Genomic DNA, 21,290 nt, shown 5'->3' on the forward strand with positions numbered 1-21,290 from the left:
CAAAAGGACAAAAGGAGATATTATTTTAGAAGAAGACGGTAAAAAAACACTCTAAAACCATTATAACCCACCATCACTCTTACACACATAATGAAAGCCTGGCATGAGATAATTATTTCAAGAAATACTGCTGTCTAGCGCACAGTAGAAGTGATGCAAAAAAAGTGAAAACTTGTTTAATTTGTATGGTGCTTTTCACAATACACATTATTTAAAAGCATATCTTTAATATCTATAATACCTCAATGCGATCACTTAAAATTATACTCTGTACTTCCTTGTCCTCAATAAACATGAAATCATCTGCCACTGTGTTTGGGCAGATGACTTATGGGACCTGTTTTCGTCCCCTGATTTCTTTAGGGTGAAATTGTTCATAAGTTGCAACACATAACAGAACTTTAAGAAGCAATTAAGGGGAATTACTTGATAGAGACTTTAAGGTACCTTAAGTGGACCCTACTTTTTTTTTTCTTGCATCTGGTGTTTCTCACTCCATAATGAAAAAAAAAGCCTCTGTACTCAATTGGATAGACCCATGACCAATCAGAGCAACAGAATAAGTGAGGTGTTGAGCGACGCGTAGTAGTAGTGGGAAGTTCGGATCATTTTACAGACTCTGATCTTTAAATCTCATTCAGCAAAATGAACAAAAGTCATTTAGTTCATTTCAGCAGAATATTATTAAAATGTCACATGTTAAATTCCCCAACACCTCTAGTACTTCTGCAAACGTTGATCACATTTGCAATAAAAAAATAATTATAAGCTAATGCAGCCAAGGCCAAACTTTAAGAAAGAAATGATTCATTAATTGCTCAGCTGGGTCTTCAGGCTATGCAGTCTGTTAGTTAATCTTACCTCTGAATCAAAATTGTTCTTTCTTTTGTTACTTCACATTTAATCACGTCTGTTCCCTGGAAAGATTAGTACACCTCTTCTGTCTTCGAGTTCAAGTCGTTAGTTCTGTCATCAGTGTCTGATCCGGGCCAGGACAGCCCCATATGCAATGCATGCAGTCCCGAAAACAGAACTGATTAGCTCACCTCTCTGAGACAACTCGATGATCCCGAGTCATGTTAAAGATTAGTTTAAAAAAGAACAAATCAACAAATCACCAACACATAGTCGTGTACTGAACTCAACTGCATGCACACTGGAAGAAGTAGAAGAAGAATAGGAGTGTAAACACCGATGCTGGTGTTGTGAAAAGAATTTCAGGATACACAGAGTACTTACCAACACGATCATTGTTTTTGAGAGAAATAGTAAAGGTGAAAGCACAAAAGTTCTCCATTTAGGATGAGAACTAATTCAACTCAAGCGCTGTTTGGTGATGTGAATGATTACGTTGCAGTTGATCATCTGTCAATCGTCGTATAAATTGACAATTTGATTGATCCAAACAGCTCCTGTTCGAGCATAGTTACTCCACAACGGATCAAGTTCAGACCGAACTTCATGACCTCAAATGTTGACCTGCTCCCTCAGACAGAACACAGTAACATCCGAGTGAAGTATCATACTCACTCTTGATATGTTTATTTGAGTTCACACATTTATAAGAGTGAATATTACCCAGGTGTCATTATATATGTTGAAGCAATAACACCACAGAGAAATGTAACCTCTGGCTGAGATATAATCACCTACACTCTCATATTATACTATAAATCTCATATTACTAGAGATGTCAATATCCTGTCCTGTGTGACAGTCAGCTCCTTCACTTGACTGATGTGATCAGCTGCTTTTGTAATGATCATTATGGGGATTCTAATGCTGTTATCTGACTTTAGCCATTATCCAAGTCATTATGAGTGAGAGACAGGGATCATGTCATTAACCTTATCAGTCAAGATCTTACCTCCCCATCAGTAGAGCACACCTGCACATGGAAGCAGAGAGAGAGAGAGAGAGAGAGAGAGAGAGAGAGAGAGAGAGAGAGAGAGAGGAGCTCCAGATGTCTCTGTGTGATAATAGAACAAAAAAGTGAATATTTCCTTCTACGTGAAATTATGCAGAGTGGAGTCAGGAGTCAATGGCGGATTTCCCGTTGTGTGCCTTCAGAGGCTGCAAAAAATCAGCACAGAACGTGCCTCCAGTGGAATGAAAGGGAGAATCTAATCCGGGTTTATGATGTTGAGAGGGTGACATCTTAAGCCCACTCAAGGACATGGACAATATGCTTAAGCCTGTCTGTCTCTTTTCCATCTGCGTGTGCGCTTACGGATACATGTGATTTGAGTGAATTTCAGTGTGTGTGCAGTGTGTCTATCCCTGTTTCTATTCTAGCCCTAAGAATTGCCAAGACATATTCCCGGAAGTTTACAAATGTGTTACAAATCCTCCTTTAAGTGGTGTACTTTATGAATAAAATGGTCAATAAAACATGATAAAGAAAGAAATTGGCAATTGGGATAAATTGCATGGATATCTACAGCATGTTGGACAGGACATGCCTCATGTCTCCTGCTGCAGACTATGGCATGTTCACACTAGTGGTCAGGGATTCTGGTCATTTTTCTCCTGGTGTTTTTCAGAGTCAGTAGAAAGGTTTTTGTATTGTCTTGCATTGTGCACTGTGACTTTAATTGTCTACCGTCAGTAGTTCACCCAAAAATTAATTACTCACATTGGAACACAAATAAAGATCTTTTTGATGAAATCTGAGAGCTTTCTGTCCCTCCACTGACAGCTACGCATACTACCATTTTTAACGCTTCAAAAAGTTCATAAAGAGATCGTAAGACTAATCTATGTGAAGTCCAATTATTTTTAAGAGACACGATTGTTTTATATGATAAACAGATTGAATTTAGGCTTTTATTCAAATTTAAACTTTCAACTGAACCTGCTTTATGTGTGAGAACAAACCTCTTGCTGAAGCTCAACCGTGATGCGTAACACGAGAATGAACCTCATTGGTTCTTGATGAAGCTCAAACGTGATGCGTAACACGAGAATGAACCTCATTGGTTCTTGCTGAAGCTCAACCGTGATGCGTAACACGAGAATGTACCTCATTGGTTCTTGCTGAAGCTCAAATGTGATTCGTAACATGAGAATAAACCTCATTGGTTCTTGCTGAAGCTCAACCGTGATGCGTAACACGAGAATGAACCTCATTGGTTCTTGCTGAAGCTCAACCGTGATGCGTAACACGAGAATGAACCTCATTGGTTCTTGATGAAGCTCAGACATGATGCGTAACACGAGAATGAACCTCATTGGTTCTTGCTGAAGCTCAACCGTGATGCGTAACACGAGAATGTACCTCATTGGTTCTTGCTGAAGCTCAAATGTGATTCGTAACACGAGAATTACGTGCTTGTATGTATGTTTGTCTGTATAAGTGAATGTGTTTGTTCTCGGTGTAGGTGCTACATGACTCTAACCACAGCGCTCCATCTGCACCGGGGCGGCTCTCCCAAAGGCCCTGCTGGAACTGGGAAGACAGAGACGGTTAAAGATCTGGGTAAATCTTTGGGCATGTACGTGATAGTGGTTAACTGCTCAGAGGGCTTGGACTTCAAATCTATGGGCCGCATGTACTCTGGGCTGGCTCAGGTATCCAGTAAACCACATCATACACACACTTAAACTAAACAACGGGTAATGTAGTGTGTTTGGTTGAGTATGTGCTTATGTCTCTCCAGACAGGTGCGTGGGGCTGTTTTGATGAGTTTAACCGGATAAACATTGAGGTGCTGTCTGTGGTGGCTCAGCAGATACTGTCAATCCTGTCTGCTCTGTCTGCGGGACTCAACCAATTCACCTTTGAGGGAAGACAGATCAACTTGGTCTGGTCTTGTGGGATCTTCATCACCATGAACCCAGGTGCTCAAACTGCATAGTGTAGTGTTGAATAGTGGAATAGTTCTGTCCGAAATGAGAATTCTGTCATTATTTGCTCACCAAAAAATAATGAAAGATGGGCCTGCTCCTCTTCTAAATGAACACTGGTGAGGTTTGAATGAAATATGAACGCAACACAGACCAAAGACATGTTAACGAACCAAAAAAACACATATTGTGACAAGATGTGAATCTAAAAAGGACAGAAGTCTCAAGCATACCTGTTTTTTTAATTGTTATAGTTACAATGTTGTCCATCACAGTTCGGTACTTTGTGTGATGGAGGGATTCCTGACGCTTTTTTTTTTACAATTCTTTACTCATCTTAAAAGAGTTTTAAGCTGGTCAAAGTACCATCATATTTAGCTACTCACACACAACGAGCGCGTTTATTCGCACACAGCATTGATTTGGATGCTTGGTTAGTCTTTCCCGTCTCTCCCGCACATTTTCCCGTCAAGTTGGATTTTTATAAATACCAATTATTGCGTAGAGAGCGGCGTACGCCTTCTTTTGTGCGTACAGAATGTTTATAAATGTGGCCCCAGGACTGAATGTTTTTATTTTTTATGAACACACCCTCATATTCCACTGATTAAAGTCATACAGGTGAAACAATATAAGGGTGAGTAAATGTTGGCAGAATTGTATTTGTTTTTGGTGATATATCCCTTTTAAAGTCTTTATAGGGTTGGCAATATATGTTTTAGTCTGTTTTTGTGGTTCTCATTCCCTCTGTTCCTCTCGTTTCTTCTGTAGGCTATGCTGGCCGCACAGAGTTGCCTGATAATTTGAAGTCTATGTTTCGGCCGATCTCTATGGTGGTGCCAGATTCTACCCTTATTGCTGAGATCACGCTTTTTGCAGAGGGTTTCAATAACTGCAAGGTACAGACACACACACAACTTTAGTCTGATATATTTAGTCTGAAAAAAAAGTTCTGTTGAGTTTCTGCACATGTGCTTTCCTGTAGCTCAACCAGTAGAGCGTGGCGCTAGCAACGCCAAGGTCATGGGTTCGATTCCCAGGGAAAGCAAGAACTGATAATAATGTAAATTTGTGTACCTTGAATGCAATGTAAGTCGCTTTGGATAAAAGCGTCTGCCAAATGCATAAAATCTAAAATCTAAAATCCAATTCAACCATTACAACAAAATGGAGAGAGGGGTTTTGCACTCCATTCTGGACACTTAAAGGCCCACTGAAATCAAAATGAAGTTTTTTAGTTTTTAGTATGACTGTGTTAGCCTTAAGTTATGAATAAGCTGGTATGTTCCAAAACAATGACAAAATGTGCATTTAGGAGATATAAGCATTCAAAATTTACAGTCTCTCACTTCCGTTAAAACGAATCTCAGATTTTGGTGACATCATCGCAGACAATTTTCAAATCTTCTCCTGTCCAATTAATGTGCTCTAGAATCTAAAGCCCGCCCCCTACACTGCAGCTTAAATGGGTCAGTTGGTCCCACATTTACTAATTTCTACATGGTGAAAGGCACATAGCACACTATATACGCGAAACAATTCAGTGTAAATATGCTTTCATTTGAGGCAAATTAAAGGTGCCCTAGAATGAGTTGAAACAATGTTAAATTGTTCTCTGATATCTACATAGAGGGTATGTGGCTTATTTAAGGGCAAAAATTGTCCAGATACAGTTTTGCAGGTCCATTTACAACCCTATACATTGTCCCTAGGATATAATGCTCTGTTTTTGCCTTATTTGGAAGAGTCATGAATATTAATGTTGAGCTCTGCTCTGATTGGCTTATTTCAGCAGCTCACAGCACAGCAATTCAGCTGTTCAGCTCGTGAGTCCTGACCGTCCTGACAGAACACAGACCGACTTAATGAAACTTTAAGTAAAACGTCTAAAGGAGATTGATTAAATGCAGCTAACTTGTTTATTGGTGTTTTCAGATCATCCGCGCTCGAGAAAGAGTTGCCAGATTTCAGTCATTTAAATCCCCCAAACAGAGCTTTTCTGTGAAAAGAACACATCCAGTGTTTTACCTAAACATGTCCAATCTGGCAACCATATGCACACAAACCCTCTCGCTTATGCGCGGATGATCTGAAAACACCAATAAACAAGTAAGCTGCAGTTTATCAATCTCCATTTGAGATGTTCTGCTTAAAATGTCATTCAGCCTACATTTTGGACTTGTCTTTTTTCGTCAACGATATTGCATGTTTATATAACGTTAGTCACAATGTAGGCTACGCAGTGACTGTGATGTACTACTATTAATACAAGCATGCAAAAACATCATAGGCCTACTTCAGTTCTCAAAAATATGAATATATAACTTATATTTTTACAAAAAGAATAGCCTTGTCAAATGACTGTCGTTTTAACTTATATGGTGGAAAAGGTGACGTTTGCTAGAAGGATCGAGTGAACGATCTGTAAGCAAAGTATCTAACGTTGTATTTTGTAATACAAAATAATATTAACCTGTCATTCGACACACTATTTAGTTTGGTATGGTACTTGGTGTTTCCTATTGCTACTGTACTAGCATCTTGCGTCATCTAGACAATGCTGTCTCTCTAAGAAACTTTCAATTTAATCAGAAATTGTTTAAACAGTCAATGAGTGGATAAATCACTACTTACTGCTTGCAGGAATATAGTTGTCCTTTTCTTCAGTTTAAGACGCTGAGCGAAGCTTGCTTGAAATGGGCCGAACAAACAAACAATTTGTTGTGGTATCTTATTATAATAAACCTCAACCATGACTGTTGACATATGAAAAGTCCTCACGTCCCCTGCACAGCCTAAACATGACATGTCATTAGAGATGCTGTTTTTGCTATCCTCGAGTGTCTTTACCTGCAGTCTCAATGATTTGGCTTTGTCAGTTCCGCCTTACAATGAACATGTTTGGACAGATGCAAATGTTGGGGGCGTGCATATAAATGATCCCCAACGCTTGCGTCACGGTTGGCCTTATGTTGAGAAGCACTTTTTTTTCCGTGGTGTTTTTGATTGGAGGCAATGATGTTTGAGACTCACAGTATGTGATGTCCATGTACTGAAGTCTTATTATTTCACCATGGCAAGGTTAATTACATTTTTAATTCTAGGACACCTTTAGGTCTGTTTTCAGGTTAGTTTCACACACCGCAGCAGCCCACACACACCAACGGCTCTGGGCTAAAGTTAGCGAAAGCGCAGCGCGGATCAAATGCGCGCGTCGGCGCAGGCAACAAACATATCGACCCATTTAAATTCTGTACAGAATGCTGTATTTCAAAGCGAGGAGATAATGATGATAAACCATGTTAGAGGAAACTGGCTTTTGTAAACAGAAAGCTCAGCTGTAGTCAAACTGTATATTAACGAAACGCTATTGGCTGCTTCAAAAAAGGGGAGGAGCTCCTAACAGCTGGAGCCGTTTCAGGGGAAATTACGTCAACACATTGAATAATGCGGCCTGTTTCAAGGCACTTCAGTGGGTCTTTAAAGGATCTCTTTTTTAAAGCATTGGGAATCATGTCTCATCAACTAACATCCTTCAGAGCAAAACAGAGGCCATTTTAAAACTGTTTAATTGTTTTGATGCTCCAATACACTGTCCTATTCCACACCTGAGAGTCTCTACGATTCACTCATTTTATTATCGAAGTAAAAAAGTCTGATCATTTAGGGCAGTAACAGCACACCCCTCCTCAAAAAGCAGCACAACGAGGCATCATTCATGCCTGTACCACTAACACCACTAATTAAATGGTTTAATGGAGTCTTTGATTTCTGTAAGTTCAGTATATATGAAGAAAAGACAGTTGTTGGAGTTGAGAGAGCTGCTTATTGTGGGACATTAGATTCTATTGAAGATGGAGGAGATCAACTCAGTTATGCAAACACAGATGAACTGGCTCACACTCACACACACACACACACTCCAGGGGGCTGATCCTGCCATCGGATTACCTCCAACACGCAGCAGGCATGCCAATTGTGAGTTTACGCACGCATGTGTGCGCGAGACATCCGACCGATGCGTAATGCCAACCCCTTCAAACGCACACTCCACAAACACACCCCCCTGTGGTTGACCAAATCCCACAAGTTTCCACTGGCTGCGTCCCCTCTCTTCCTCCTGCCTGCGTGCTCCAAACGGGAAGCCTCATTTGTTGATGCCGTACACAAGCCCGGCGGGCTGGCAGCGGCACAGGCATGGGGAATTGGACTCAGAATTACAAATAATGGACTTGAGATTAAGAGAGCTGGGAAGGGAACCAGCACCGGCCCCAGCCAAGCACAGAATGTCAATGGCAGATTTGATTGTCCCGGCATACTCGGCCTTCTTCCAGACACCCATCTGCATAGTCAATACGGCAGAATCATTGCGTACTGTTGAGAGAGAACTATTACCTTTGCAAATGAAAGGAAATGGACATATCAATGCCGGGCCATGTTAGAGAGAGAGAGCGGGAGAGTATTGCCCTGACGCACCGGAGTGTGCAGGTCTTGGTGTTATGAGCCATAACTGACAGCGAGATGACCGTCCCCTGCGAGCCCATAGTCTGCTCAGCCTAGCGTGACTTTGGCGCGTGTTTCCGTGTGTGTGCTCGCATGAGCGTTTGTGTCTGTATAAGTAAGACTGTTAGCAGGTAGTGTGGAAATGGAGCTGACATGGTTAGCCTCACACACACACACAAACAGAGACTGGCTTCTGCCTTCTGCTACATATTTACGGTTTTCATGGACACACTCATACGCTCACCTTTATGCTTCTATGGCAAGCCGTTTTGACTTTTATTCATTCACACGATTTGAATTCTTGATATCAACAATTCAGTTGCCACTAGTGAGAATGTTAATTTCTGAAATCATGTATGTGATTGTTACTAGTTAAAAAAAAAGCCATTTTAGATATCTGAAATGATGCTGATTTCATTGCATGAATTGAATTCCTGTTATCAAAAATGCTACTTTGATATCAGAAATGTAATAGTTTCACTAGTGAAAATACAGTCACTGATGTTAAGAATTCGTTTTTACTGATTAAAATTCAATTGTTGATATAAAGAATCCTGTAAATTTTATATTTAAATGTATTTATTTTAACTATCCCAGTTATCTTCACTGATACTTTGTACCTTTTTCTTCAAATTGCCATGTTAGGCATTCTCTCGTGCACACAACACTATTGGTAAAAGATCATTTATGTTTAAAGCCCCAATAGACTGGAATAATTGACCTGCTGATATTAGATCCATTACATCTTTTAGGTTGTTTAAACAATCTTTATTATCCTATTTTAAGGTTGATTGTACATGTTATCATTGATACTGTCCCTGTTGTTCACTGGTTTTGTTTAGTATATTTATATTTTTCTATATTTGTACTTTATTTATAATGGCACTCTTTATTCAGTTTATATTGTTTTGTATTTATCTTTTTTTGTAGTGTAAAATGTATGTATTTTTATATTATTATTTTTTTTTTTTCTATTATATATATAATTGTGTTGTTTTAGTTTAGTTTATTAGTTTATTATAACGTGGACAGTCCCTTTTAAAAAAAAAAAAAAAAGAGCAGCTTTAGCCTCTACGACTAATTTCCAGCTGTAGTCCCCGGCCCGTTGTTAATAGGCATACATCAGGTACAATATGTTGTTGTGTTTGTTGTTGTTGTTGTTTGTTTTGTCTTGTCTTGTTTTGTTGTTAATTGTATTTGTAATTGGTTTGTAACTATGTTTTGATTGTACATTAGGACCCCTTCGAAAACTAAATGGTTCATCTCAAGGGCTTAATCCTATTAATAAATTCAAATCAAATGAATGAAAGTCCAAAAGGCTGGCCATACTTTAACCTTTTTTTGCATTATGTCGCTCTAGCATAAATAGCACATATTGTGTTATAACAAAACAGTTGTACTTTTTTATTGTTGTCTTTCCAATAATATTTTATAAATTGCATCTTACCTTCAGACTGCTTATAGTTTATTCATGTTGAATTAAGTTTGAATTACTGCTAACATGCAATTGCATTATGGGCATGTATGTGTTTTGAAGTAAATTTTGAGCTCCTTTGTTCTGCCAAAATTATATTTAGATAGGTAGCTATTTATGTTTTTCATCGAGAGTATATTTACACAACCACGATGTACTAAAAACTGAAAAGTTTTTATTTTGTGCTTTCCGTGTACAGACAGCAGTGTTGATAAAATGATTCGCACAGATATGTGAAAATGACTAAAAATGCTGTATTCTGCTGCCAGGCCAGTAGTTGATGTCACTTTTTTAAGAAACACTATGTGCTTATAGACTGAACACCTAATGTCCATGTGCATGAAGTCACCATTTTAATAAATTCACGTTTCGTTTTCAAAAATTGGATTTTTCAAAAAGTTTTCAGTTTAAAACGTTGTCATGGAAATCTAAATGTACAGAAATAGTAATTAAAAACCAGCTGTATATTAAATGCATTAAATGCTATAATTTAACTCAATAAATTCATAAACACTGTTGCTGAAAAAACAGGGTTCCCCAAACCTATGTCAGTTTGCGGATCCTTGTATTTATTTGTATTTACAGTGGATCATTGTATTTATTCACTAACGGGAAGAATCTAAAGACTAAATATATATTTGATGGAAATTATTGCAAATATTACTCTTGCATAGTCCCAAAAATATTATTTCCCAACTAGAATTAGACCTAGAAATTTGTTCACTGTTCTGTTTCTTTATGCTTTATAATAAAAAAAAGTTGAATCATTGTGTTTTCTTGAGGATGTTCATCTTACTGACTTCTGTTCCTTCATAGATGATGCAATAAAGGATATTGAATTTGTTCATTTACACCCCTCTCACTCCCTCTCATGCTCTTTCTTTACCTGTCCATCTGATAAATAACTGTATTACTGTCAGAAATATTACTATACCTCTTCCCATTGTTTTTATGAGCTGTGGCTGTTCAAGGTCACATGGTTTTTCATATTCTTAAGAGATTTTAATAATGTTAATGTCGTCATCTGGAACTGTAAACTCTTTAGACTTTTATTTTCTTACTAAATGTTCCTGGTTTATTTAGAGAAATTCATGATATCCCAAAAGACAAAATCAACTCTGCCAAAAAAAATTCTTCCCCGTTTATCCAGTTTCACTCAAGAATATTAATGGGTTGTGAATGCAGTCTCATGCTAATTGTGTTCTCATCATATTAGCATTTTATTTTGTTCAAAGAGAAATTGTTACACTTTTAATCTGTCTCTCCTTGTCTCTCTTTCTCAGGTTTTGGCTAAGAAGGTCTTCACTCTGTATTCTCTGGCAGTGCAGCAGTTGTCCAAACAGGACCACTATGACTTTGGCCTGCGAGCTCTCACCTCTCTGCTTCGCTATGCTGGAAAGAAGCGCAGAACTTGTCCTGACATTGTTGATGAAGAGGTAAGAAACACAAATTTGCAGCATGCAATAAATCCAGAAACATTTCTCTCAGAGGCCTGCTTCACCTGAATACGCCTCAGTGCCTCAGTTTTTATGTGTATGTGCACTCAGGCTATCAGTGTGTTTGTGAAGATAGCGCTAATGTTGAGAGAGACATGTCACTAAAACGTGCTCCTCTCTGGATGTGATCAAAAATTTATCAAAGGGGACAAAACCTTAAAAGAGAAGTTGAAAAGGCCTCATAACCCCCACATGAGTGCTCATCTCGCCACTCTCTCAGTCTCTTTCGCTTTACTTCAATATCATCACCCGTGGAAAAGGTGCCCCATGTTTATTTAAAGGTTCACATATGTGTAAGGTACGCTTGTTAAAATAAATGTCATTCGGAAGCAGTATGGCTACAGAAGAGCAGGAAGGGCAGTTTTCAGATGTATCTGAGACCAGTTTCACGGTATCCTGCTCATAAATTAAGGTTGACATTTGGTCAAGGGAAGCTGGCCTGCTTTAGCTTTGAAGATGTATTCCTGCACTGAGCTAATTTAACATAATTCTTTCCCTCATACCCTTTGACCTCAGATCCTGCTGATGTCTATGAAGGACATGAACATCGCTAAACTAACCTCCATCGATCTGCCACTGTTTAATGGGATCATCCAGGATCTTTTCCCTGCCGTGGAGACGGCCACTATCGACTACGGAAAGGTAGTCTGTCCCAGCGTGCATCTGGCAACTAAAAGTCTGTCTATTTGTGTATGAATGTGTGCGCCGACTCAAAGCTCTTAAAAGCATATATTTTTTTGTGTGTTTTTTATTACATCCATCCTATTTTTTAGAGAACAGCTCTCACACAGGCTCTCTCTCACTGAAACGCCTTTCAAAAGATCCATTAAAGCCTACAGATATTTTCCTGCCCTGTCTGTACACAATTCACACCATTCTAAAGTCCATTTCTTCAATACAGATAAAGGCCAATGCAAAGTTGTTAGCGGGAGCTTAGAGGATAAATATCCTGACAAGCACACCCAAAAGCCGAGACAATCTAATCTGTGAGCTGGAGAGTTACTGAGATCCCAGTTTACCTTTGTGCCCTTGAAGTGTGTAATTTGTAATTTCTGTGCCAATAACTTTAACCTTTAAGGGCTTACTTATTGTTGTCTGTGTACTTCCCTGCTAAAAATGATATTGGTCTGCCATCCTGGTCAGCCTGGTCTCTTGGCTGGTTTTAGAACATTGGTTTCTTAACCTTTTTGGCTCCATGGCCCCCGTTTGTCCAAGACGACGATATCTAAGCTGATATTTACCTCAGTCTTAGGATTGATTTCTATTAGGATATTTTTAAACAGATAAGTTCACCCAAAAATGAAAATTCTGTCATCATTTACTCACTCTTAAGTTGTTCCAAACCTGTCTTGAGTTTATTTCTTCTGTTAAACACAAAAGAAGATGTTTTGAAGAATACAGTTGACGATAGCCATTGACTGCCTTAGTATTTTTTCCATAGAATGGTAGTCAATGGGGTCCTTCAACTGTCTAGTTACCAGCATTCCTCAAAATATCATCTTTTGTGTTCAACAGTCAAAACTCACACAGGGTTGGAACAGCTTGAGGGTGAGTAAATGAGGACAGAATTTTCTTTTTGGGATGGACAATCTATTTAGTATAACTAAATTTAAATAATTGAAAGACTCCTTGGGTACACCCTGGAAAACAGTGGGCCCCTGGCCGCTGTTTGAGAACTTCTGTTTTAGAGAGGTTTTAGAGGGATTTGGACAGTTTTCTGCTTGGAAACCAGCTGGCCACTTAACTAAACTATCTTGGCTAGACTGGGAGTCCAACTAGACAAGCTGAAGATCTGTTTTAATGTGTGTTTTTTTTTTTTTTTCCCAGCTGGGAAAGAGAAAACATTTTAATACCTTTAAAATGTCAAATTGCTTTAAGCACGACACTTACAGCATCACCTGTCTATCTGGTCATCTATTCTAGTACACACTGTGCTGTAGGTATAATCACTGTTTGTTTTAGAGGGGATTTTAGAAGTATTTGGGGAATTTTTCAGCCAGTCAGGCTGAGAGATCAGCTGACCACTCAAGTAAACCAACTAAACACCGGCTTGTCTAGGCTGGAAACTAGACCAGCTGAAGATCAATCCTGATCTTTTTTTAAATGTTAAACCATTTCAACACTTACCTCTGGTCTCTATGGTCAACTCAGGGATCTCTATTATAGTACGATCTGTACTGTACAGTAAAAACAATTATTTAAACGATGCAAAGCTAAACCTTTTGTAAGATATATTTGATTTTCAAAATGTTTAAGAGAACCGTCTTTAAGCACTTCGAAACTTGGCTTACTAAACCGCCTTCTGTTGTTTTGACTGTTTTGATTAATGCTTCGTCCAAATACATATTTAACTATGTAAAACATGGCAAAAGAGTGTTTAAACCTGTTATGCTGAACACAGACAAATGCTCTTTCTGAGGAAGAGTTTATGGAGGTTTGTAGATATAAGACAGATGATAGCTCAGAATGCCTGCATTTCTGCTTCCTGCTCCTTCCACAATCAAATGGAACACACACACACGGACAAAAAGTAGTATATTTCTTCTTCTCTGCTTCCACTCATGCATATCATACAGTGTTTTTATTGCCGTTTTATATTACCCATCCTGCATCCTCATCTCCACCTTACTCCAGCACAAGCGCCTCAGAGCCGTTTCCTTTATTCCTCCTCTCCATCTGTTTAACGAGTCGAGAGAGAACTTTGAGAGGGAGATTAAATTAACCTGAGAGTTTAGCATGGCTGCTTTAGTGCCTCTGGAGCAGTTCTGGTTGGTGCGACTTCACTCAGGGGTGCAGTATCAGCGGGTGTTTTTATTAAGATGGCCGCCCACCTCTTGCCAGTTCATTTGTCTTTAGTGCTTCAGTGAGATTCACCTCCACCGAAGAGATGTTTTTTCATCTTGGAAAAGAGTTTATGCAATGTTATGAAGCAATTAGTGCATATTTGCCTATCATAATTTAGACGCTACTCCATCTTACACACATTTTCTTTCTCATTATCACTAGTTGAAGGAGGCTATAGAGGCAGAGCTTCGTCAGAGCGGTCTCCAGGTGACCCCCTTCGCAGTGACCAAGATAATTCAACTGTACGAGACCAAAAACTCCCGACACTCCACGATGATAGTGGGGAAGACTGGCAGCGGCAAGACGGTCACATGGAGAACCCTTCAGAACGCCCTCAGCACCCTGCACCGCAACGGAGTACCGGAATTCAACCTCATACGTGTGAGGCTTCTATCTCAATCTCTCCATCCTTTTCTCTGGATCAATAACTAGCTGTCTTGCTTTTCATGTTGTCTAAAATGCAACAGGTCAACGCAAGGTCCCTCAATAACAAAGTGTTAGCTTTATTGAAATGAGTCGTCTCCGTACATGACTAGTTTGAAGGGCAAAGATCATGCCTCATAAACAAATGTCTTCACAGCAGCTGTTTTAGAGCCTATGAGGCTACGCCAACCTTCCATCCCTCATTACCATGAAAATGAACCGCCGTCAGCACCCAATACATTTACCACCAAGACAACAGAGTTTCCCTTAAACACTCTTCGCTGTTTAGAGAACATGTGGCAGCAAGGACTTAACACTCATTAAAAGCCCCCCTGACAGACTCACGGCTCACTCGTGGGTGTTTTGAAAATGATGGCGTAGTCAAGATGGCAGCTAGCACTAATTGCCGCCGCTTATGATCTCTTTCTTTTCACAGTTGGCTTGGCTGCGGCTAAAGGACGCCACTCCACGCTGTGCTTTTAACGCAGTCGCCGGCTCCTCATATCTAAAACCGCGTGTTTAGCGTTCGTATTTGTTCTGATCTTTTTTTGTTTTTGCTTCTGTTGTTTTTCCCTGTCTTTTTCATTTCTGTAACCCCTTTCACGTGTCTCATCCTGATACGGGTATAAATAGAAGAGTGGCGTTGGGGTGGGGGAAATATGTTTCTCAGGTTTTCATTCTGTAATGATGTTCCTGGAGTGTGTGTGTGTGTGTGTGTGTGTGTGTGTGTGTGTGTGTGTGTGTGTGTGTGTGTGTGTACTTGTCTACCTATCTAACAGGGGACCTTGGCGTCGTTACACACTCACCAACAGGGGACCTCTTAGCCAAGAGGGGACATTTTTCAAGTCCCCTGTTGGTCATGCATTAAATCATGTTAAAATGAAGTAAAACACTAAAGAAATGCTCTGGTGATTTTTTTAATGTTTGACCAAGTAGGGACCTACAGGTGTGTGTGTTTAAATCATGTTAAAATCAAGAAAAAACACTCTGGTGAATTTTTAAAAATTTTGACCAAGAGGGGACCTAAGAGTGTGTGAGTGTTTAAGGCCATGCTCAGCAGCTCCCCTGTAGGCTGGAGCAGGAACTGTAATAGCCCTTAAACACACGTCGTTCACACACACACACACTCCTCTATTGTTTGAATGGCCTGCTGTCCTCTGACTCTAGAGCTGCTGTTTAACAGGCTGCTTACTAAAGGAACAAACATCATATAGATTATATCTCTTTACTAAATACCCTGACTAGTTTCAAACTTTGCATTACTTTAAAATTAAATACTACAGGATCCAAGAAAAAAAGGATTAAAAAATCTAAACAACCAGGATGTAATTAGAAATAGATCTGCCATCAAAATGTGTGTGTCTTCAGTTTCTACAAATAAATATTGTAAATACCATCCATCATGGCCGTGGACAGATATATATATATATATATATATATATATATATATATATATATATATATATATATATATATATATATATATATATATATATATATATATATATATATATATATATAAAAAACATTTTAATGAGAGTAGCCTATATTTACTGAAAAATAATGCATTATTTTATTTATCAAAAAAAAAAAAAGGTACGGTAAATGGGAAAAACTTTGCATCTAAAGTTCTTTTAAACAAGTGTTAACATAGACATTATTTAAAAAAAATTATGTTAGCCAAGTATTTGTAAAAATAATGTGTGACTTTTGGCCCATATAAAAGGCCCATCTTACCACCTTACACATTTATGAGTTTTTTAAACTAACCACTTTTGATTTATTTATGATTTACAAAATGATTCAGGGTCCCCTGTTAGATAGTAAATCGCGACGCCTGTGTGTTTGCTGTGACATTTCTTATCATCACAAACACACTGTAAAGATTTAGAGATTTAGATTTTTTACCGCAATACCTGAGTTTAAAGGGTTAAATCAAGCAGAAATAGCTCTCTAATGTATTAATTGCAGGTCATTATTGAATAGTGATTACGTTACACACACTCTGACTCAGGTCCCCTGTTAGATAGTAAATCACGACGCCTGTGTGTTTGCTGTGACATTTCTTATCATCACAAACACACTGCAAAGATTTAGATTTTTTACCGCAATACCTGAGTTTAAAGGGTTAAATCAAGCAGAAATAGCTCTCTAATGTATTAATTGCAGGTCATTATTGAATAGTGATTACGTTACACACACACTGACTCAGGTCCCCTGTTAGATAGTAAATCACGACGCCTGTGTGTTTGCTGTGACAATTCTTGCTGTCATAAACACACTGCAAAGATTTAGAGTTTTAAAAGCAATAACTGAGTTTAAAGGGTTAAATCAAGCAGAAATATATCTCGAATATATTAATTGCAGATCATTATTGAATAGTGATTACGTTACACACACACTGACTCAGGGCCCCTGTTAGATAGTAAATCACGACGCCTGTGTGTTTGCTGTGACATTTCTTATCATCACAAACACACTGTAAATATTTAGAGTTTTTACAGCAATACCTGAGTTTAAAGAGTTAAATCAAGCAGAAATATATCTCTAATGTATTAATTGCAGATCATTATTGAATAGTGATTATGTTAAACACACACTGACTCAGGTCCCCTGTTAGATAGTAAATCACAACGCCTGTGTGTTTGCTGTGACATTTCTTGCTGTCATAAACACACTGCAAAGATTTAGAGTTTTTACAGCAATAACTGAGATTAAAGGGTTAAATCAAGCAGAAATAGCTCTCTAATGTATTAATTGCAGATCATTATTGAATAGTGATTACGTTACACACACACTGACTCAGGTCCCCTGTTAGATAGTAAATCACGACGCCTGTGTGTTTGCTGTGACATTTCTTGCTGTCATAAACACACTGCAAAGATTTAGAGTTTTAAAAGCAATACCTGAGTTTAAAGGGTTAAATCAACCAGAAATAGCTCTCTAATGTATTAATTGCAGGTCATTATTGAATAGTGAATATGTTACACACACACTGACTCAGGTCCCCTGTTAGATAGTAAATCACGACGCCTGTGTGTTTGCTGTGACATTTCTTACTGTCATAAACACAGTGCAAAGATTTAGAGTTTTTACAGCAATAACTGAGATTAAAGGGTTAAATCAAGCAGAAATAGCTCTCTAATGTATTAATTGCAGATCATTATTGAATAGTGATTACGTTACACACACACTGACTCAGGTCCCCTGTTAGATAGTAAATCACGACGCCTGTGTGTTTGCTGTGACATTTCTTGCTGTCATAAACACACTGCAAAGATTTAGAGTTTTAAAAGCAATACCTGAGTTTAAAGGGTTAAATCAAGCAGAAATAGCTCTCTAATGTATTAATTGCAGGTCATTATTGAATAGTGAATATGTTACACACACACTGACTCAGGTCCCCTGTTAGATAGTAAATCACGACGCCTGTGTGTTTGCTGTGACATTTCTTACTGTCATAAACACAGTGCAAAGATTTAGAGTTTTTACAGCAATAACTGAGTTTGAAGGGTTAAATCAAGCAGAAATAGCTCTCTAATGTATTAATTGCAGATCATTATTGAATAGTGATTACGTTACACACACTGACTCAGGTCCCCTGTTAGATAGTAAATCCCGACGCCTGTCTGTTTGCTGTGACATTTCTTATCATCACAAACACACTGTAAAGATTTAGAGTTTTTACAGCAATACCTGAGTTTGAAGGGTTAAATCAAGCAGAAATAGCTCTCTAATGTATTAATTGCAGGTCATTATTGAATAGTGATTACGTTACACACACACTGACTCGGGTCCCCTGTTAGATAGTAAATCACGACACCTGTGTGTTTGCTGTGACATTTCTTATCATCACAAACACACTGCAAAGATTTAGAGTTTTTACAGCAATACCTGAGTTTGAAGGGTTAAATCAAGCAGAAATAGCTCTCTAATGTATTAATTGCAGGTCATTATTGAATAGTGATTACGTTACACACACACTGACTCGGGTCCCCTGTTAGATAGTAAATCACGACGCCTGTGTGTTTGCTGTGACATTTCTTGCTGTCATAAACACACTGCAAAGATTTAGAGTTTTTACAGCAATACCTGAGTTTGAAGGGTTAAATCAAGCAGAAATAGCTCTCTAATGTATTAAATGCAGGTCATTATTGAATAGTGATTACGGTACACACACACTGACTCAGGTCCCCTGTTAGATAGTAAATCACGACGCCTGTGTGTTTGCTGTGACATTTCTTGCTGTCATAAACACAGTGCAAAGATTTAGAGTTTTTACAGCAATACCTGAGTTTGAAGGGTTAAATCAAGCATAAATAGCTCTCTAATGTATTAATTGCAGGTCATTATTGAATAGTGATTACGGTACACACACAATGACTCAGGTCCCCTGTTAGATAGTAAATCACGACGCCTGTGTGTTTGCTGTGACATTTCTTGCTGTCATAAACACAGTGCAAAGATTTAGAGTTTTTACAGCAATACCTGAGTTTAAACAGTTAAATCAAGCATAAATAGCTCTCTAATGTATTAAATGCAGGTCATTATTGAATAGTGATTACGTTACACACACACTGACTCAGGTCCCCTGTTAGATAGTAAATCACGACACCTGTGTGTTTGCTGTGACATTTCTTATCATCACAAACACACTGTAAAGATTTAGAGTTTTTACAGCAATAACTGAGTTTAAAGGGTTAAATCAAGCAGAAATAGCCCTCTAATGTATTAATTGCAGGTCATTATTGAATAGTGATTACGTTACACACACACTGACTCAGGTCCCCTGTTAGATAGTAAATCACGACGCCTGTGTGTTTGCTGTGACATTTCTTGCTGTCATAAACACACTGCAAAGATTTAGAGTTTTTACAGCAATACCTGAGTTTAAACAGTTAAATCAAGCATAAATAGCTCTCTAATGTATTAATTGCAGGTCATTATTGAATAGTGATTACGTTACACACACACTGACTCAGGTCCCCTGTTAGATAGTAAATCACGGCGCCTGTTTGTTTGCTGGGCCATTTCTTATCATCACAAACACACTGCAAAGATTTAGAGTTTTTACAGCAATACCTGAGTTTAAAGGGTTAAATCAAGCAGAAATAGCTCTCTAATGGATTAAATGCCGGTCATTATTGAATACTGAATATGTTACACACACACTGACTCAAGTCCCCTGTTAGATAGTAAATCACGACGCCTGTGTGTTTGCTGTGACATTTCTTGCTGTCATAAACACACTGCAAAGATTTAGAGTTTTTACAGCAATACCTGAGTTTAAAGGGTTAAATCAGGCAGAAATAGCTCTCTAATGTATTAATTGCAGGTCATTATTGAATAGTGATTACGTTACACACACACTGACTCAGGTCCCCTGTTAGATAGTAAATCACGGTGCCTGTTTGTTTGCTGGGCCATTTCTTATCATCACAAACACACTGTAAAGATTTAGAGTTTTTACAGCAATACCTGAGTTTAAAGGGTTAAATCAAGCAAAAATATCTCTCTAATGTATTAAATGCAGGTCACTATTGAATAGTGAATATGTTACACACACACTGACTCAGGTCCCCTGTTAGATAGTAAATCACGACACCTGTGTGTTTCTCTCCTCAACCCCCACAACCCCCCACTCACAATTTACAATTCAATAAGGGAAGACTTGAAAAACCAGTTTGTTAACCACAGGCCAATAGAGCTCAAACTACCAATGTGGCAGAACCCTTCTCAAATAAACTAGAGAAGATGCTGGGATTTGACCTGCCAAATTAAACTAAATTACAGTTTTTATAATCGCTAGGACACATTTCTCAATACTTTGGTCATTTTCAAAACTTGTTCTCCAAACCAACTTTCTGCTTCACAGCAGTTATTTCACATTCAAAATCCACAAAAACTAACAAAACACTTAATTCATGTCTCAAATCAAGTGCCAATGATCCACAGTTTAGCTTGCACAGACTGAAGTTGTGATCACTGTGTGAAGAGTTTTGAAAAAGTGACCAACATTTGTTTGACAAATTTGAGAGTGCCAGAGACTTTAACTAAGGAGAATATTCTGAGCACAATGTGTGATGTTATTGAGATCTTTTATGAACCTTTTTAGAGGTGACAAAAGTGAGAGTTCCAGAGTATCTAGCTGAAGAGAAATGTCTGAGCACAGCATGCAATACTGTTGAGATCCCTTCTGAAATTTTAGAGGAGACACATGAGCAATCCAGTCTCTCTAGCCAAGGAGACAAATCAGAGCATAGTATGTGATGTTGTTGAGATCTCTTATGAAACTTTAGAGGAGATAAACATGAGAGAATGTCAATTTTTGTCTCAGGATAAACATGTGAGAAGCAGGAGACTTAGCCGTATGTCTCAATTTGATGTTCACTTGATCTCATTTCTGTCTAGGAGAAAGATGTGAGTTGAGAAGGAGATCTCTCTAGGTTGGCCTTTGGTTCACAAACTGGGTTTTCAAGTCTTCCCTTATTTATTATTATCAAAATGTAAATTGTAGTTCACCTACAAATGAAAAATAGCCCATGATTTACTCACCCTCAAGTCATCCCAAGTGTATATGACATTCTTTTTTCAAATGTATAAAATCTGAGTTATTTAAATTTATATTTAAAAAGTCCTGGCTCTTCCCAGCTTTATAATGCCAGTGCCTTGTCGGTCCATAAAAGTGCATCTAACCATCATAT

General features: G+C 38.3%; 1 protein-coding gene and 1 non-coding gene across 3 annotated transcripts in view; both read left to right on the top strand.

Moving 5' to 3' along the window:
* dnah2 (dynein, axonemal, heavy chain 2) overlaps positions 1–21,290 on the top strand; it is a 234,435-nt gene that overhangs the window by 129,462 nt on the left and 83,683 nt on the right. For both annotated transcript variants that reach the window (XM_067446627.1, XM_067446618.1), the window contains 6 exons: positions 3,381–3,570; positions 3,660–3,840; positions 4,618–4,745; positions 11,107–11,259; positions 11,836–11,961; positions 14,326–14,544. In XM_067446627.1, the coding sequence (XP_067302728.1) occupies positions 3,381–3,570; positions 3,660–3,840; positions 4,618–4,745; positions 11,107–11,259; positions 11,836–11,961; positions 14,326–14,544 (997 nt within the window). The remainder of the gene's footprint in view (positions 1–3,380; positions 3,571–3,659; positions 3,841–4,617; positions 4,746–11,106; positions 11,260–11,835; positions 11,962–14,325; positions 14,545–21,290) is intronic.
* Positions 4,820–4,894, top strand: trnaa-agc (transfer RNA alanine (anticodon AGC)). Its single transcript has one exon. It is a non-coding gene; the product is annotated as a tRNA-Ala (tRNA).

The sequence above is a fragment of the Pseudorasbora parva genome, chromosome 1 (assembly GCF_024679245.1).
Source record: "Pseudorasbora parva isolate DD20220531a chromosome 1, ASM2467924v1, whole genome shotgun sequence".
In the NCBI taxonomy this organism is placed as follows: domain Eukaryota; kingdom Metazoa; phylum Chordata; class Actinopteri; order Cypriniformes; family Gobionidae; genus Pseudorasbora; species Pseudorasbora parva.